The 20,747-nt window shown below is 39.0% G+C and overlaps 1 protein-coding gene across 1 annotated transcript; it reads left to right on the forward strand.

Moving 5' to 3' along the window:
• Positions 1 to 958: 958 nt before the first annotated feature.
• znf831 (zinc finger protein 831) lies at positions 959 to 15,927 on the forward strand. Its single transcript, XM_079857753.1, has 5 exons — positions 959 to 1,392; positions 2,912 to 7,011; positions 10,389 to 10,588; positions 12,368 to 13,010; positions 15,831 to 15,927. The coding sequence occupies exons 2-4, from the start codon at positions 2,958 to 2,960 to the stop codon at positions 13,001 to 13,003; spliced, it is 4,890 nt and encodes a 1,629-aa protein (XP_079713879.1). The 5' UTR covers positions 959 to 1,392; positions 2,912 to 2,957; the 3' UTR covers positions 13,004 to 13,010; positions 15,831 to 15,927.
• Positions 15,928 to 20,747: the final 4,820 nt, after the last annotated feature.

Below are 20,747 nucleotides of genomic sequence, written 5' to 3' on the forward strand. Positions count from 1 at the left end.
ATGATCATTGCACTCAATATTTCGTCTGATTAGTGCAAACAACTACATTTGATTTAGTAATGACAACGTTTTTAAAAAGCAACAAAGAATAAGTAATGACCACTTAAAATGTTTCATTAACACAAAATCTGGGTTTAGATAGTGCTCCCTTTCCCTGATGGCGTGTCAGACATAAAAATAAAGCCTTTACACAAGATAGTACATTTTTATTTCTCTATAGGATAGGCTAAATGTGAAAGATATCATTTTGGTTTCTCATTCTGTTATTTTCTCCCTACCTCTATCCTGCATTTTCAATAATATTACACATGTATTAACATTTCTAAACAGGTAGTTTTTTTTTTTTTTTTTTTTTTTTTGCATTTCTGATAAAATGCCAATTACACGAGAAGCAGAGAGTGAAGGCCAAAACAATTTATCACAGAAGGATAATACAATCAGATTGTATTCCTCCAGAGGATTTGCTTTCGCTTTTGTTTACAGGAAATAATGAGGCCTCCATTCCTCTGATGCAGTTTAAAGCACAGATGGTTGCTAATGTACTCTCTGATCACTGGGTGCCAGAAACAAGCCACTTATTTTGATGAGTAGCTGCTAACATTTCTATCAAAATATATAAATAAAAACGTACACCATTAAATGTTACAACACCACAATTTCTGTTACACTTCTCCTTTGTGTGTGGGTGTGTGGGTGACTGGAGGAGTGAGAAAAGACAGAAACAGAAGTCAGGTACATGCTGCAAACGTGTGTGTGTGCGCGTGCGTGTGTATGTGTGTGTGTTCTGTTTGAGGTGGGTCTGCATGTTCATAGCACTTCCTCTTTTGAACAGGGATTTTGTTTGTCAATTCAGTTCAGTTTCTATTTTTCATGCTGTCTCTAGTCTCTCTCTCTCTCTCTCTCTCTCTCTCTCTCTCTCTCTCTCTCTCTCTCTCTCTCTCCCTCCCTCCATCTGCTCTCTTCTCTATCTGTGTCCATCTCATTTAGTCTTTCTCTCTGGATCTCCATTTTGCGATATGTCTTCACTTTGGTTTGTGTTCTTTTATTTCAAAGTGCTGGCACCCTGAACTTTGTTTTTAATGGTTCTGGGAGTCACTTCTCTCTTCCTCTTTCACTCTCTCTCTCATGTACTTTTTACATTGTGTTGCCGCCGTCATCCAGTCACATTTGCATGAATGACGTTTGTATTTCCTCCATCAGCAACAGAAGCGACAGTAAGAAAACTAAAGAGGGAAGAGGAACCAGGGGCCTTTGTGTAGAGAGAGAGTGCCACAGTCACATGCCGTCGGTCCCTCTCTTGCTCTTGTCAACTCTCACTCTTCCATAGGTGGATTTTTGTTTCCACGTTTTGGATTTAATTGGACAACCTTTAGCTGCTGCAGTTAAGTTCTGGTGAGTGACCCATGATTGCACTATCCTGAAGCACACAGGATAATCTTCTACATCGCTTGTGATGTGCTTGATGGGAATATCTTTCTTAAGTGTAGTGATGTGATACATAGGGCACAGAAAAAGGGATGTGAACAATACAAAGAATAGGGTATTTAAATGTAACTTCTGCAAGTAATTAAGAATGGAGAGTAATGTTAAGCTGTATTATTTAATTTTATTTTATTTGAAGCCTTGGCTTTCAGCTTGTTCCTAAATCATTTAAAAAAAAATTTCATAGTGATGTGATTTGTGAATTCACATTTGTCTTAAATCTATTCTGTGGACAAACAAGTATCGTTTCAAGTTTAATAATGAATAATACATAGAGACAGGTTTTAAAATCATTATTTTTTTGAAGATAGACAAATTAATGAGAATGAGCAGAGATTAGCAAATGCATGTTGTGTATAACTTTCATACAAACTTTCTGCAAATGTCCTAGTAATACGTTTTTTTTTTTTTTTTTTTACATGTTACTATATTTAGTTAGGGTTAGGGTTTTTATAAAAACAGTAAATTATGCACAATTACAAGTAACTAAGCCTAATCCAAACCCTAATCATAACTCTATAGTAAGTACATGTATTTAATTAGGGTAACACTTTATTTTACAGTTCCTTGTTACATATGTTACATGTACTTACCGTAGTAATAAGAGTAAATTATGCATAATTACATGCAGTTAATCCTAAACCAAAACCTAATCCTACCCTAACCCTATAGTAAGTAGATGTTGTTAATTATTATTACTCAGTACTTAAATATACAATTACACTGTAACAATGACACCTTAAAATAAAGTGTAACCATGCTTATCTAAGTACAATGTAACTACGTCACCTTCAAAAAAAGAGTAACTGTTTTTTTCAACTCTAAAAGGCTGAAATATCTCACAACCCAAGCATACTTGCATTCATGTGAAAAATACAAAAAGATTAATAAAGTGGAGCTTGTTTAACAAATGTGTGTCTAGGAAGGAGGTCTATGATGCTATCATTCTTCTAGAAATGAGTCACAACTTTACCACCACTGTTTTTCGCTCATACTCCTCTGGTGCTTCTGCAATATGCAAATACTGACCAAATGTTCACATTAAATACTCCTACTAGACTTATAATCATAGCCATCTTGAATTATCTTCATCACATTTTCATATTTCCATGATTAACTGATCAGAGTAAAAGATGATAGTTGTCATATGTAAACATTCTATTGAAGTGAGCAAATTCAACCAGTTGTTTCTGCTGGTATACCATTTTCTTTTGAAGTCCAGAATAGCCAGCCTGCTCTGAAACACATTTTGTAGCTTCTACCCACTCACATGATGGTAATCTGTAATAAGGTGTTAAATCTAGGTTTCTTTAGCTTCCTATCACCTGAATTCCAGTTCAAATAGGGGGAGGAATCCTTTGATCCAGAGGAGTCCAAGCCTAATGAAAAATAATAATAATAATAAAACTGTTTCATTTTTTTTTTTTAGGTAATTAGTGAGCTCCGTCTCCCAGCATCACAAGGGTTGTGTTACCATGGCAACTAGCAAGCAGAGCTTTGCCAGAGCTACCGAGCCTCAGTGTTCAGTGTCTGCACAGAGAGAGAAGGAGACGCGTGTTCAGGCCCCTTTTACCACTATGTATGTCCACAACGTTCCTGCCCCTGGCCTGCAGACATATCCTCAGGCCCAACCTGGAGCCTTGCAGGATTCAACGGTTCTACCACTGTTCCTGCCAGGGATGTGTAGCAACTCGACTCTGCCCTCTCTGACACTGCATATTGCCAGCAGGGCTGCTTTGCAACAACAAAGGCTAGTGGCTCCAGCAACCTCGGCCAGACCAAAGCCTATTGGGAAGCATATTTGCCCACACTGCGGAAAGGACTGTCTGAAGCCCAGCGTGCTCGAGAAACATCTCCGTTGCCACACAGGAGAGCGGCCGTATCCCTGCACTACCTGTGGCATTTCCTTCAAGACACAGAGTAACCTTTATAAACACAAGCGCACACAGGCTCATGCACGCCTGTCCAGCGAATCTGACAAAGGCACCTTCAGCAGCCAGGAGAGCATGGAGAGTTCGAAGGACAACTGCACCAGTCCATCTTCTGAGACGAATGGCGGAGATGTAAAGAGAAGCAAAGAGGTTTTTCCTGTAGTACCAAGTCAGGAAGACTCTACAGTGACTGGCATTGAATGGGCATTACGCAATGCTGCCATGGTTGGATTTAGCACAACACCAGCACTTCAAGACAAGGTAAATTCTTTGAGAAAAACTGTGGAGTTTTCAGTCGGCGTTAAAAATGATCCTGCTATCCAACAGACCGGTGAGGACGGATGTACATCGTCGATTCCAAATCGTACACCGCTTCAGAGGCAGGAGGCTTTATTTTCCAAACCTTGGGATTCGCCCAGGTCTCGGGGAAAATCTCAAAGCCACGACAGTACAGACTCCGGCTTCAGTGACAGCAGTGAGCATCACTCATCCAGCAGTCCTGGAGCAAGTTTGCACGATCCCACTGCGGAATCATTTAAAGAAACTCCAATGGAACAGCAAGAAGCAAGTGCATCCCAGACACCAGAGGACGGGAAAAGCCAGGTGTCCGTTCAGGAGAAGCAGAAGCTGGAAGAACGCATTTCAAAGCTTATATATGAGAACAGTGTGCTGGTGGACAATAAACAACTGGAAAATGTGCGTCCAAGAAAGACAGTATTGTCAAAACAAGGAAGCATTGATCTTCCCATGCCGTACACTTATAAAGACTCCTTCCATTTTGAGATTAGGAGCAACAAGCACATCTCAAGCTCTCAAAATCAAGACAGACGAGGTGGAGCAATTCTCAGCTCTGCGCCAACACAACCCTCCACTTGCACAGATCATGCACCATTAACGCGAAGCAGTTCTTTACCCTTCACTATGGGTGTCAAACCCACTGACGGAGCAATGAATTTAAATCTTAGCAGAAGGTGTAGTGCAGGGCATGTTTACCCAATAAGACCATTACAGCAACATGCACAAGGTCATCGCTCACTAGTTAGGCAGGTAGCGGTAGATGGTTTGCCTCCAGAGAGATCCCCGGTTGAAAGAGGTAGTATAAGCAGTCTTAGCTCAGATGGAGACAGCACTGATTTGGGAACGGAGTCATGTATAAAAGGAAACAACAGGAGAAAAGCCAAGAAATTTGACTACACAAAGTGGCACACTTACAAAGGTGGGACATTTAGGAAACTCTACAATACTGAGAAAGACTGCCCACTGAAGATGAAAAAGACAACATCCAGCTCTGAACAAGCAGAGAGCCTGGAAACTCAAATTAGCCAACAGAGAGACAATGGATCCGTGTCTCTGAGCTTTACTTCCGGTTCTGCTGTGAAAGACCTTAATGTGTCATATACCAGCTTTGAGAATAATAATGCAAAGGGGGCAGAGATGGAAAGGGATGAATCAGCAACACAACACCTTGATTGCCGTATCCCATCAGAGAGGAAGAAACAGCGCACTGGGAATGATGTGAAAATGCCCAGTGTTTCAGATCAGAGAACTGGACAGGCAAATGGAAATATGAGTCAATCACTTCTATCAACCTGTGCGACGCAGACTTCCATCACGGTTCCAGCACAAAAGGTCAACATGCAAAATCTCCACCCGCAGGGTAGCTTCATACAACAGCTCTCAAATCCAAGTCAGTTCCTTGGTAATGCACTTTGTTTGATCAGTGTGAGTGGGACATCTGGCCCGCCGTCTGGTTCTATCACCAGCTCTACTGTCCCTGAAGCCAAGGCCAGCTTTCCTCCAAAGTACCAGCTGAAGATCCCGTGTCCCGCAGATGGAGTGTCGACTTCTTCTTCCGGATCCACGTTAACACACAACACTTGTTCAACCATTCCAGCTCTCACGCAAAGCCGGCAAACTGCAGTGCAATGCCATCTTGAGAACAGTGTATTATCTTCAAACCAGAGTCAGGGGGCTTCAAGAGTCACACACTTTGACCAGAGTAATCAAGATGCATTGTGTGCGACAACCTCAACGCCTATGTTATCGGTTTCCTGTTCAGGGCTGAATCACACAAACAGTTCATCCAAAGTCCTGACACAACTTCAGTCTACCACGCCTACACTGGTTTCTCCTACGCTACCTCCACCGGTGCAGAAGCAAGTGTCTTTGTTGCAGAGCAACTGTGCAACAGGTGTGGTGGAAAGCCAGTCGACAGTTCCTGTATCGTCTGCAATGCATCACCCTCTTAAAGTTCAACCCGTCACATCATCGAACACAATGTCAACAGTGAGTTATTGTTCGGAGTCTGGTCTACAAATCTATCCTCCACCAACAGTTCAAAACCATCCTGCCTCCCCTGTGAGTGAACCAGGAAAACATTCTGGTCTTACAGCGGACACTACGCTAAACAGCTCTGCCTCTATAATGGTCACTGGATGTGACTTTCAAGGGTCCCAGTCTGAAGGAAAGGTGATGGTCCTAAATGGCTCAGCACAGGCTCAAAACACGTTTTATGTACGAACAGCTGACCTCCAGATCGTCATGCAGATCATATCTGATGAACAGTTAGCACTGATAGAGCCTCACATTGAAACAACAACTTCACTCACTTTAACAAACCATACATCACTTTCACAGGAGTTATTTAGCAATGATGTAACTAATGTGTGCATGGAACAGGAAACGGCAGATAATGGTGAGATGAGAAAAAATAACATTTCCAATTGTTGTGAATTTGCCAGTTCAGCAAACAAAGCAGAAACTGTTTATAGTGTAAACTCTCAAACTGCTAAAAATGATGCAGACGGCAGCCCTCAGTTTGTGTCATCTTGGTCACATCCACAGACAAAGTTTCATAGCACAGCCTCAGTGGATTGCAAAAAAAATACAGCTGGAGAGTTGTATGAACCACAGAAGATACCTGAGAATCCCCAGGAGAGAAAACCAACTGAGTTTGAGGTTATCGCAGAGTCACATTCCAAACCAGTGGCTGGAGACGAACCTCGCTCAGTGGACGAGAGCTATTCAAGAAGAGAAAATGACAAAGAGCCCCAAAAGTGTTCTGTCCGTAACCCAGATTTGGTTAGCTCCCCTGAAGATCAAATATTCACAGAGATAATGGAGCCAAATCACGTTCAAACTAAGCCAGTGGAGCCTAATGAAACAGACCACCTCGTGTCAGTCACATTATCAGAAAATGGTGAGAGGGTTGAAACAATGACAACGACACAGCTCAGAACTTGTATTTGTGAGGAAAAGACATCTACCGCAGAATCACAGCAGATGCAAAACTCCAATAAGCCTAACAAGCCAAACTGTGGCAGCTCAAATTTAGATACAAGGAACATGAGAGCATGTGACACAGGTAAGCTCAGCTGCACGCATGGGACCCTATCGACTGAAACGTGCGGTCCAGGACAAACACCTACACAGTATGAACTCCAACAGGCCTTTGCTCTGGGCCCTGGTGACTTTGTGAATGACACTTACAGTCAAAGAAAAGCATCATGCCCAATGGACAGGACATCTAGCATTCTTGAAGACAGCACCAAATGTGGAGATGTCCATACACACCATGCCAATCCGGAAATATTTACAGGTGGGACCAAATTACTACTATATATCTCTGCAAAGTAATATTGTCTTGCTGTTTACAGTGCAGTGCTTGCATGTGAAAAACAACCATAGACTCCAGCTAACAGGGAATGTTCTCAGAAGTTTGGCTAACATTCTGGGAAGGTTTAATAGTTAGATAACATTAATGGGTAACACATTATAATAAGCATCATTAGTTAATATTAGCTAATGTATTAACTAACATTAACTAACAATGAGCAATACATTTGTTACAGTATTTATTAATCTTAATGTTAATGTTAGTTAATAAAAATACAGCTGTTCTTTGTTCATGTTAGTTCACAGTGCATTAACTAATGTTAACAAATACAACCTTTGATTTTAATAACGTATTAGTAAATGTTGAAATTAATATTAACTAAGATTAACAAATGCTAAAGAAACATTGTTCATTCTTATTTCATGTTAACTAAGTTAACTAAGGTTAACTAATGAACCTTATTGTAAAGTGTTACCCATTAATGCAAAGTTCGTTCAATGTTATGGTATTTAATGTTCTCAAACATTAAAGCATTAGCACACCCTAACATTAGCACAAAACATTATATATATGTTGTTTTTCTAAAATGTTTTAGTTTGATGTTCATCATACATTTTTAAATTTTACTTCTTGTTTCAGAATGCTCAGAGAACATTTAAAAGTAATGTTCCAATACTGTTCCCTTAACGTTAGAATAACCAAGAAAAAACTAAAAACTGGACATGTTTATAGTTCAAAGAACATTCAGAAATAACATTTTTTATTACTTATGCAAAAGTATAGGGACCATTAGCAAAACATTCTTAGAACAAATTTCTGGGACATTATAAATCATAAACACTGATTTCAGTGGGTGTCATAACATTTTCTCTTCACAAGGTGGCGACAAGAGATCAAAACTTCCCATCTCTCTATGTTACTCTTATTTTATAATTATCTCATGCACTCCATGCAAGCGGGCTCAATGAAATACCTCAACGAAAATAATTTGTGATTCCTATCTTACATGAAAGAATATTGTCCAATTACAGCAGCTAACAGTTAATTTGCATTATGCCAAGTCACATGCTTTTGTCACATAAGAATATTACCCAAATTGTGCAATCCTTTGAGAAACGTCCAAGAATTGAAAGTGGATAAGTACAGAAAAACCTTGCTATTAAAGTAGTAAAAAAAAAAAAAAAAAAAACAATTAAGAAAAGGATGATTGCATGATAGAGCATTGATTACATCAATTTAGAGCTCACACATTTTAGTAGTGGCCGAATAAACAAGTGTTGTTTCCTGTATTGATAGAGACATCTCAGACTGGGATGCAACACTACACATTAGAATAATTATGTGGGAAAAAAGGGCAAAGCTGTTGAACCATTCTGTCTTGCATACTCAAGTCGTGCAGCGATAGCAGTTCTCAAGCAGAATCTGTTTTGAATTCAGTGGGATCACCAAGATTTTAGTGTGAGAGGGTGAATCTAAGGTGAACATCATTAAGTTGTCAGCACATTCTCTGCGGCTTTTTCCTGTCCTAACCTTTATAATCCCAATGTATTCCTTCACTGACCTGATGCTTCTCTTATTAGAGTCACTTGTTCGAGGGAAACATTTGATCCCTGCATAAATAGCACTCTTAAGAGATTCCCTTTCATTAGGTCACAGGTCACCTCCAATTAGTCATAGTAACAAATATGAAGAAGGTCAAGGGTCGATCAGAGAGGCTTAGAATCTACAAACCATACAGCCCTTCTAATTTCATTCTCAAAGCTAAAGAAAACTCGAAGAAAAAGTCAATGGATGCTTCAGTGATTAAGCGAATTGTCGATAAAAAGTTGATCAACAGCAATCTTAATCCTCCCGACTAGTCTTGACTGGAGTGGATTTGATTGGTCAGATGTGTTCAGGGAATGGACATGGTGCTCAGTAGATGGTCCCCACCAGAGCAAGACTCAGAGGTTAAAAGGAGATTTTATGCCGGTCTTTATTCCAGACAGCTGACAAGAAACCTAAGAGCCAAACGTAGCCTCCTTTTCTGAGCAATGCTGCGCAAGAGTTCAGCCAAACCAGTTCCACCCCAGAGAATCTGACCGATTGTTTTTCATCAGGAGAATCGTTTTTATATCTCCACCACCATAATATATAGTAGCATATGTTGGTCGGTGTGCCTTGATATACAATGTGAAACTGTCACGTTATTTTTTTCTTCATTTGGCTGACATTTGGTTTGCAATGAGGCATAAATTCCAGGAGGCTGAATTACAGTACATATGTTTTCTGGCTGTAACATTTGTATTCAGACAATCAAGTCTTATGCTCAGTAGAAAAGAGATTTCTGTAACCAGTTTATTAGTTTTGGACAAAAAAGTTTATCGTTGCCATAAAACCTTGAGCCTATAAAATTTTTGCAAAAGCAGACAGGCACATGTGTTATAAATTATCATGTTTTAAACAACATATTAAAAGTAACACTTCTCCCATATCACAATTACACCCTCCCATACTCTAGTCAAGTGAATTTGTTAACACTTGGAACTGCCTTTAAGAATTGACATTGACATGAGGAACCAAAAAAACAAGCGGAGACCCAGCTTCAAGAACAGACTCTGATATATGTAAGGGATAATGAACATCCAGACGATTGTTATCTCAGAATAAACCCCGACAGGGTGATCAGGATCAGGTCTTCTTCAGCCTGAAGGGGTTTATTCTGAGATAACAACAGGCTGGATGTTCATTATCCCACTTGTTACGGCTACTTGCCACATAAGTAAATAATTAGACATGAAATATTAATCTTAGTTGAAATATTTTATTAGGTCTTTAAACACAAAGCTTCCGCGGAGAGAGCAGTTTCTAGCGCGGCAAATTCAAACTAGACAGACATTTAAGAGATACGGTTTACAGTCATAACACTTATTACACAGCATTTCACCACATAAATAATTATGGAGATAAGAGATATTGATTTCAGATTAAACTGTTTTAAAACCATACCTGTTTGTATTTTATAGTCCAACATTATACAAAACAAAAGTCACAAAATGGCTGCCGCTGCGTTTGAATGAAACTGGAGTCCACGATAATGGATGGCATAATTAAATAACTGTACACAAAAGACTGATTTGACTGAGTTTTAATATTTTATTAGCTCACCAAATGCAAAACTTCCACGAAGAAAACCCGTTCCTAGCGAGCATTTAGTGCTGCTGACTTCAGTGACCCAGATGAGCCTGTGTTTCTGTTTCAGAGGTTGTTATCTGGGAATAATATACCGCTGGATGACACAATTGACCAATCAAATCAAGTATTCCACAGAATCGTGTAATAAACAGCATTTATTAATTCTGTTATTGTTCTGCTCTCAGGGCCTGGGGAGAATGATACCCTCAAAAGCCTGAGGTTTCAGAGAGATCCTGGGACGGAGAGCAAGGAATCGATCCCCAAAGAACCAGAGATTGGAGGTGGAGAAGGAGAGAGACCGACCACAGACATGGCTGACACCAGCAACACACACACCTTCACATGCCAAGGCTGTGACGACAATGGAAAACAGGACAAAAGAAAGGTGAGAGAAAAGAAAGAAATGACGTGACACAGTATAGATACAGTCAAACCAAAAATTACTCCGACACTTTGACCTGACCATGTTTTGCTGAAGTGTTTTTTCTTTAATTGCTAATGCGACCTTTTTACACCACAAACTGAACAAAATGAAGCATTTCTTGGTAATTGGTTGACCTGAATTGGTATTATCTAATTTAACAGCTGACAGATATTCAACCTAATTCATTTGTGAGACAGTCTAACAGAAGGATGGACAAAACCAGTGAAATATCAGCAGATTTGATAATGAGTTCTTGTCATATTTTATACCATTTTCTAAACCTCATATTTTATCTACCATTTTTCTATAGCGAATAAACTGTGATAATGTGAGAAATGTTGAAGGTGTCTGAATAAATTTTGGTTTGACTGTACGTTCTGCGCCTGATTGAGAGGAAATAACAGTCTATATTCATCATTCAAAAAGGGAAATGTGCATATACAACCCGTAAACAAAGCAAAACTTTCTTCCCATTTTGAATATGAATCATGTTGATCAGTCTTAAATTTCTTCATTCCAGACGTCATGTCGTTATGGAAATATTTTTATTCATTTTGATGAATAACTAATAAGTCATAAAGCACTGCCTCACATGCACTCAACAGAGAGCGGCCCACAGCATAAACCAGCCAGCCCTAAAGTATACTTAGTTTTTTTTATGCGTACAGTCAAACAGGTAAGCTGCATCCAAAATCACATACTTCCCTACTATATAGTTGGTGGAAAACAGCATGCCAAGTATGTCTGAATTCACAGTACTCATAAAAGAGTAGGAGAAAAGTCCCCGAATGATCTACTGCTTCCGCCGAGATTCTGAAGTGTGCCTATGATGAACACTTTACTATCCCATGAGGCCACAGGAGAGGATTTATTAATGGCAATGAAGCGAGCGACTTAACTGATGGTGATAGAAGATTTTTATCAGTCATGACTTATGGAGAGAAATAGCGCAGGCAGTGGACCATACCTGTCAACCCTCCCGTTTTTCCCGGGATTCTCCCGTATTTTACCTTGCTATCCTGCTATCATTCCGTTTAAATATTTTCCCGTATTTCTCCCGTATTTTTAATCTTTCTATAAAAATTTGTAAAAAATCCCACTGGGCGCAAACCAGTTAGGCAGAAATCCTGCCCTGCAGCTAATTTCATTGTTTAAGGTTACTTAACCCCGGTTACTTAAAGGTCCGCTGAAGTAGTTTGGGGGGAAAAAAATTGCGCGAAGAAGAACAGCAGCATCCCGAGGATGGACGAACATGAGATAGATGGCATTGGAGACTATGTATGTAATGTATTATGTATGTAATACAGAGATTATGTATTTATTTATGTTAATATCTGCGCAATTAATGTGTATTTAGCCCCCCCCCCCATTCAGATCTCCCGTATTTTGGTATCCAAATGTTGACAAGTATGCAGTGGACAAAGTTGAAACTTTCTTGAGCGCATGTGTTGAGCCTATACACTATCAAATGGGATACTTTGAGACGCTATGACTGTGTCCGAAATCACATACTCTCTTGAGTAGGAACTTATTTTGAATAAGTGTTTTGACCGCAACTGATTAGTGCAAAACAAATTAAATGCGCATGTGTGACCTGCGTATACAAAGTAGGCACAGTTACAAAAACGGTGCGTATTATTCAGGGGACAAAATTGTGTCACATGCATTTTGTGATACTTTGTATACTTTGGGCTTTGCCAAGGTAATATGTAGTAATTTTATGTTTCTTTTTGACAACAGGAAGAAAAACATCAGACATCCGCTCAAGTGTCCCTCAACATTTCAGAACCACTTCAGCATGAAAAATTCAGCGACTCAAACAATCCAGAAGCATCTATTTGCACAAACATCCTTTCACAAACATGTCAACATGAAGGTCAAGGGGAATGTACCAACAACACCAGCATGGGGGAATATCTGGGGGACAGCCCTTGTCGAGAGACGAGCCAACAGGAGACATCCTCACTGAGTTCCAGTCAAACATCCAGACAATCAGTGAATATCATGCAAAATGAATTCCAAAAGGAGACGCAGACAAGGGGTTCGATGAGCTATTGGATTTACTCAAAAGGCTCTCAGGTTCAGATGCACAAAACAAGTGGCGCACCTGTATCAGCCAGCGTTTTGGAAAGTAACTGTGGCGCTTCGAAGATTGAGTCTGTCAGTACAAGTATTACTTCATCATCCAGTGCTGGGCCCAGTCATTGCAATGCTTCAAATCAAATGTCCAGTCAAGAACCGCAAATATGTCCTCCAGCCATACATAGCAACTCAACAGAGCCTAAACTGTTCTATTCAGGCAATAGTTACCTGGAGCATGAGGACAGTAACAGCAGTAGTGATGATGAGCAAAAGCTGGTCATTGAACTTGAGTAAGGTGTAAGTACACACAAACAAGACCAAATCAACCCATTCTCACTTCCATGGTGTCCAATCCTGCCACTTGTTCAAGAAGTCCTTACATCATGATGGAAAATAATTCTTGCAATGAGAAACCTCTGCTATCAGTAGGCTGACATGTAATGCATGGTAATTGTATCAGGAAACTATATAGTGGGGTATAATTTTGTCATCATAACGTACTGTATGTTATGGAAGCTTGTTTCCGCCACAGAATAAAACATTTTAAAACTTTTTAAAAATAAATGTTAAAAATTGTGACTTTTTATTTTAGAATTGCGTGATATAAAGTCACAATTCTCACATTTTTTTCTTGCAATTGGGAATTTATATCTCGCAATTATGACTTTATAACACATAATTGCGAGTTTATATCTTTTCTCAGAATTGTGACTCGAATTGTGAATTCAGAATTGTGAAAGAATTGTCATCTTTTCTCAGAATTGTGAGATATAAAGTCCAATTCTAAGGAAAAAAAGACTGACTTTTTTCCTCAGAATTGCTTGTTTATATCACTCAATTCTGACTTTATAACTCACAATTGCAACTTTCTCACTCAATTCTGACTTTATAACACGCAATTGCGACTTTCTATCACTCAATTCTGACTTTATATCTCGCAATTGCAACTTTCTCACTCAATTCTGACTTTATAACACGCAATTACGACTTTATATCACTCAATTCTGACTTTAGATCTCGCAATTGCGACTTTATATCACTCAATTCTGACTTTATATCTCGCAATTGCAACTTTCTCACTCAATTCTGACTTTATAACACGCAATTGCGACTTTATATCACTCAATTCTGACTTTATATCTCGCAATTGCGACTTTATATCACTCAATTCTGACTTTATATCTCGCAATTGCAACTTTCTCACTCAATTCTGACTTTATAACACGCAATTGCGACTTTATATCACTCAATTCTGACTTTATATCTCGCAATTGCGACTTTATATCACTCAATTCTGACTTTATATCTCGCAATTGCAACTTTCTCACTCAATTCTGACTTTATAACTCGCAATTGCGACTTTCTATCATTCAATTCTGACTTTATAACTCACAATTGCGACTTTATATCACTCAATTCTGACTTTATAACTCACAATTGCGACTTTATATCACTCAATTCTGACTTTATATCTCACAATTGCGACTTTCTATCACTCAATTCTGACTTTATAACACGCAATTGCGACTTTATATCACTCAATTCTGACTTTATATCTCGCAATTGCGACTTTATATCACTCAATTCTGACTTTATATCTCGCAATTGCGACTTTCTCACTCAATTCTGACTTTATAACTCGCAATTGTGACTTTCTATCACTCAATTCTGACTTTATATCTCGCAATTGTGACTTTATATCATTCAATTCTGACTTTATAACTCGCAATTGTGACTTTCTATCACTCAATTCTGACTTTATATCTCGCAATTGTGACTTTATATCATTCAATTCTGACTTTATATCTCGCAATTGCGACTTTCTATCATTCAATTCTGACTTTATATCTCGCAATTGCGACTTTCTATCATTCAATTCTGACTTTATATCTCGCAATTGCGACTTTCTATCACTCAATTCTGACTTTATATCTCGCAATTGCGACTTTATATCACTCAATTCTGACTTAATAACTCGCAATTGCGACTTTATATCACACAGTTCTGATAAAAAGTCAAAATTGTGAGATAAAAAGTTGCAATTACCTTTTTTATTTTTAATTCTGTGGCGGAAACAAGCTTCCATTGTATGTTGATGTAACAGTCATATAAAAAATTCAGATTTAACAATAATTTATTTAGAAAATTGCCAGTATTCCAAGTCTTCCAAGGCAAAACAGTTGCTCTGCACGAGGAACATACCCAGATTTGATCATGACCCCTATCTGAACGCTGATGCTGAAATCATGCACACATTCAAAAACTGCCTTGATGTCAAATGCCATTTGTTTTTGGGACCGATTGCTAAATTTCAGATTTATCTTTTAAATAAGATGTGAATGTGTTCGCAGAGGAGGAGGATTTTCAGCCGTTAAAAACGTAAGTTTCAAATGACATCTGGCCCAGTTGTGGCCCACATACCGCATGGAATAACTGTCAATAGCATGCATATCAGGGCCTCATCTGGGCCAACTATAGCACACATGGCTCAGTTACGGCAGTGGCAAAGATCACATGGGCAATAAGTCATGAGTTTGATTCCCAAGGAAAGTGAGAACTGATAGAATGCATACACTGAATACAGTAAAAATCACTTTGGATAAAAGCCAAATGCACAAATGTTTGTCATTTTTATGTTTTATATTGTGGAAAAGTGGTTAGGTTTAGGGTAGATATGAGATTAGATGCTCAAAATGTCTATTACATAAAAACTTTTTCAGATACATGAACAACTGACTAAATGTTTAAAATTAAATGCACAATCAGTAGATAATACATCTTACGATGGAAATAAAGAACACATTTGTGGACAAATTTTAGCAATCAAAATTATCTAGCTTTGTGATCATTAAAAAAATCACCGTGGGAGTACATTGAAAGATGTCTCATTACAGCAATGAGCTGTTGGCTGTGTCAGTAAACAGATGCAAAATAGACGCTTTTGGCTCCTGTATGTCTTGGACAAGCTGTAGTATTGGATGCCTTGGGACTGAGAATGAGTTGCAAACACAGGGTGCAAAAACACAACACAAATGTTGTTTTACTTCATGTTAGGATTATTGAATTATTTTGCTGATAGATGAAACAAATTGTAATTACTGCATTCTGTCTGTACTTCCAGGTGTATATGAACCAGGTCAGATGGGCTAGTGTAGAAGGTGGGCCTGTAGTGCATAAAGTGCAATCTGATGACTGCGGATCGCAGGCCCCTCGTGCACAGTGTGTGCTGACCACTGGAGCCATCGGGCCCCTTGCATTCGGCACTAGATAACCACTAAGGCCCCCAGGTTCCTTAACACATGGAGCAAAGATAGCAAAATTTTTCTCAAATATACACAGGCAGTCTTCACTATTGTGTTCATACCAAGCGGAAACCTTCCTGTCTCTCTCTTGAAACCAACACAGAAGTGACCTTCACTGCAGTTCATCGACTGGCCACTAGAGACAGGCTGCAAAAGAGAGTCAATCCCATAGACCCCCATGTTAAAATGGCCAACTTTAACAACTTTAACAGAACATTTTTTTACAGCCTGGTGCAAAAAGTGGTTCTGGTATATATATATATATATATATATATATATATATATATATTTTTTTTTTTTTTTTTTTTTTTTTTTTTGCACTTCATGACGACTGTGAGGGGGGTGAATTTTTTTTATAACTCATCCGTTTAAATTATATTAAGCCTTAAAGTACTGCATAATTAGGGGCGTGGCCACTTGAGTGACAGGTGGATTGAGCTGATGTCACTACTAGCCGTTTGTCTGCTGTCTGTTAGCGTCACGTCACCTCAGCTAATCCGCCTCTTTGCCCATTTTTGGTTATCCGGGAGTGACGCGCTACCAAGATGGTGACAGCTGGCTACGCCCAATCAAAGCCCGTCTACGGAAAGCCTGCTCACTCCAACGCCCTATTAAGTCCTATTGGTTGTAGTTCCAATCAGAGTTCCACTGGGGGCGCTCGCCATGAGTGCAAAATGAATGGGAGTCAATGGGGCTAGACGGCTAAATTTGTCTCCCTCACCCGATTGCCGTGGAGAAATCTCAGATTTGATTGTAGGTTTTGCAAGTTCAACATGGGTTATAGATCGAAAGTTGAATGAACGAGTACTTATTTCTTTTCAATTTCTTACAGGTTGAGTTGTTGTTGCCCATAACACCCTAGCATTCTGCTAATGACGTCAGCATTCTGACGTCATTGACATTTTGAAAGACTTTTTAAAGCAAATAAGTGACTCTAAAAAATCTAACACCAAGCAATGTGTAATTTCTTTGCATCCCCTTTCGAAAACAACATTCAAATTACTAGACAAAAAATTATATCCTGAGAAAAGTGGATTTTGAGCGGTATAGCTCCATAGACCTCCATTCATTCTGCACTCGTCATGTGAGCGCCCTCATATGGAACAAGAGTGGAACTGCAACCGGAAGTTTATTGAGTGGCACTTCTCCCCTCATTAGACTTTCTCTGGCCCAATTCAGAAATGCTCTTCAGAAACCGACGGGTGATGTCTCGGACACTGCCCATATTTTTTTACAGTCTATGGTTCAGACCCACAGGTGCAGTTCATGTAAACACTAAACACCCAGGCAGTTCCTGCATCCTCACGCTATCCCGCCCATCAACACTGATTCATCCTGCGTTTCACAGCCCTAGGAGTTTCAGCTTTTACTCTGGGAAGGCACCTGGAGAAAGCACGCAGTGGGATGCATACGATCGTCTCGTGTGTGCGATCTCTTTATGCGAATCATCATGTCTGAATAAGCATAAAGCCTTGGCCCAGGAGTAAACTCTCACAACGGGGTTTCACAGAGATCAGTCATCAGTGTGTGCAGTGAGTCAGACAGTGGGAAGCCAATGGCACTCTGACTAAAAAGACTTTTATTCATCATCATAGACTTTAACCTTCCTGCTCTGTCATCAGTTCTAGTTGGGTGAATGCCACTTGCTGCCTTAGACAAAGGCATTTAATGGACAATGGCTGTAATTATGAACCTTGTGTAATCATACATGTATATTAAGTTGTTTTTAAATGTTGAATTAAGCTACTGAACTTATTTCATGCTGATATACTGTACAGTGTGTGCTTTTTGATGAGTTGTTTAGTTGAATGTAAAATCCAAATTCTTTATGTCCAAATTCTATTAAAGTCATATGGTATTGTATATATACACATCTTTACGGTACACTCAAAATGATGTTTGCCATGTAAGAGACAAGAGGTAAGACAAGCTCCATGATTCTTCTCTGCTTAATGTACAACAGTATAATTCAACATTATTATAAATATATCAATACTACTATAAAACAAAGTGTTTACCCTGCAACACCTTAAAAACACATTTCAACACAAATCCTTTGAAAAAATCAGTCTTTACTGGAGAATTTTTACCGTTTTTCTCAATTCTTAAATAAGATTTTTTTCCCCTCAAAACCCATTTAGATCTCTTAATTAATTTCTTGTTCATATCAGATTTAAATTTCTTGTTGACTTAAGCAAATTGCATGTGCTTCGGCACGTGTGCAAACAAGTAAGTACAATTGCCTACAATTTGCACAATGACTAAATGCACAGTGTTAAGGGTCTGGTTGCAGCAACGAGGAAACAGGATCTATATGCAGCAGTCGTTATTAATCATAAACTCCAACTCGGTCGTTATTAAGCGCGCACACCAGGCTAACATCAACAACAAGAGACAACTGAACAGGACAAAACACAGGGCTTAAATACACAAGGACCTAATCAAAGAAACAAGACACAGCTGACATGACTAATGAGACCATGACTGATTAAGGTGTCCATGGCAGCTAAGGCGGGAAAAGCATGTAACACACAGCCTGTGGATCAAAACTGATGAGCTGATTCTCAGTGAAATTGAAAACTCTTCACAACTTCTAAACAGTCTTTCATGGTGTGAGCCTTCACATGCAAAATAATCCATTAAGTGATAAAAAATCTGTCAGACATGTTATATTCCATAAATATTTATGACATGGATTTAACTGTAATGTTTGCTAAATTGACAAATGGCCTGCCGTTGTGTTGAAATAGGAATCACAATCAACCAACCAATCAAGTTTGGAATCTATATATATATATATATATATATGGGGTTTGCTGACAGCACAATCACCACCATTTTTGAACGTGGAGGAACATCACAGCTCTGAACAGCAGCAGCTTCAGTACTGTATAAATACATTCGTATTTTTACAGTAAATTTTTCCTAGAAATCTGTTACATGTAAACTAAAAATCTTGTCATGGAAGAGCAATAGGAAGAAATGTAACTAAGAAGATATGTACTGTATACTGTATGAGTTAGAGAAAGACATAATAGAGTATGTAAAGACATAATAGAGTATGTAAAAATGAATAAGCAACTGAGAATGTTCAGTTTACACGTAACACATTGCTGCAAATATAACTGTACTGTATAGATACAAATGTTCATTTTGTTTTTGTGTTCTATACAGTGTTGACTTTTCCCAGTCACTTTTGACCTGTTCTCTGAATCTGTTTACACAGACAAAACTGAGATTATTGTGCAGTATAGTATAGAAAGCAGTTAACAAAAATTAAACAGACATTAAGTTTTCATTTGTAGCTTATTTGGTTCAAAATTTGTAGCCAAAACCCTTTTTCGGACAGCGGCCATATTGAATTTAGGGAATTTGGGGGGTCCTGATACCCAATCATCAATGTAAGTATTCTTATGGGTTTCCCATGGTCAAAAAGGGTAAAATAGACATCAAGTTTGTATTTGTATCTCAACTGGCTCAAAAGCTATAGCCCACAGGTGTCAAACTCAGTTCCTGGAGGGCCACAGCCCTACACAGTTTTGTTCCAACCCTGCTTCAACACACACACACCTGCAGTTTTCAAATAAGCCTGAAGGACTTGATTAGCTGATCAGGTGTGTTTAATTAGGGTTGAAGCTAAACTCTTCAGGGCTGTGGCCCTCCAGGAACTGAGTTTGACACCCCTGCTATAGCCGAATCCCTTTCAGGCGGCGGCCATATTGGATTTAGCCGCCATCTTGGTCTCAGGGACCATTGGCTCGGGCACCCTGGCTAAATCATTTCAGTATGCCTTCAGCTACATCTGTGCCAAATTTGGTGCTTGTAGATGAATTTGCGCGAACAATGGGGTGTAAGGCCCCATACTACAGTCAAAACTGGTTTTTTGGACAGTGGCCATATTGGAATTGGAGGATTAAAGGACCCAATGCACCGGGCCATAAATATTAACATTCCTATGTGTTTCCCATGATCAATTAAGCTGAAAAAGATATCAAGTTTGTATTTGTAACTCATGTGGTTCAAAAGTTATAGCCGGAAACCTTTTCGGGCAGCGGCCATATTGGATTTGGCCGCCATCTTGGCCCCAAGGGTCGCTGGCTCCGGTGCCCTAGCTAAATCATTTCAGTAGGACCTGAGCTACATCTGTGCCAAATTTGGCGCTTTTAGATGAATTTGCGCGAAAATGTGCTTAAGGCCCCAGACTAGGTGAGTTGTTTTGCAGACATGCCATAGAGTTCTGATGTTCCAGCAAAAAGTTGTGACAATTTGAGCTTAAAGTTTAGAGAATGTTTCGAAAAATGTGCCAAAGCGATTGAGAAAAACTGTAAACACAGCTGTGCAACTGTTGCACTACTAAATAATGTAGTTAAGTCAGTAATATGGCTACTTTCCTTATTTAAAGGCCAGAGTGTATCAGTTAATAAGACAAAAAAGTTCGATTTTTGCACTGTGGTGAATCTGTTGTAAATTCTTGCCTCAAACTGAATTTGTAAAGATGCCAAAGATGGATGGAGATTTTTTACTTCCTGATACTTTTTGTGTGTTTTTAGCGAATTATCATGAGTCAACCCTCAAGCAGTTTTCCTAAAAAGAAAACAGCCCAAAAACAGTTAAAGTAATGGTGGTAATTTTCCTTGTAGTTTAAATGCAAGATTGTATAAGCACAGCATGAGAGAGGACAATGTGTTCAGTAAGAAATTTGATATATATAATTCAAAACATGTTAGAAATGTCCT

This window comes from Squalius cephalus, assembly GCF_949319135.1.
Source record: "Squalius cephalus genome assembly, chromosome: 22".
Classification (NCBI taxonomy): domain Eukaryota; kingdom Metazoa; phylum Chordata; class Actinopteri; order Cypriniformes; family Leuciscidae; genus Squalius; species Squalius cephalus.

What these genes read in the sequence shown, in the direction of transcription:
- znf831 (XM_079857753.1), top strand. Translation starts at nt 2,958, where the DNA reads ATGGCAACTAGCAAGCAGAGCTTTGCCAGAGCTACCGAGCCTCAGTGT. An exon ending in CAATCCGGAAATATTTACAG is followed by an intron (nt 7,012 to 10,388) that starts GTGGGACCAAAT and finishes TTCTGCTCTCAG; the next exon opens with GGCCTGGGGAGAATGATACC. An exon ending in GAAAACAGGACAAAAGAAAG is followed by an intron (nt 10,589 to 12,367) that starts GTGAGAGAAAAG and finishes TTTTGACAACAG; the next exon opens with GAAGAAAAACATCAGACATC.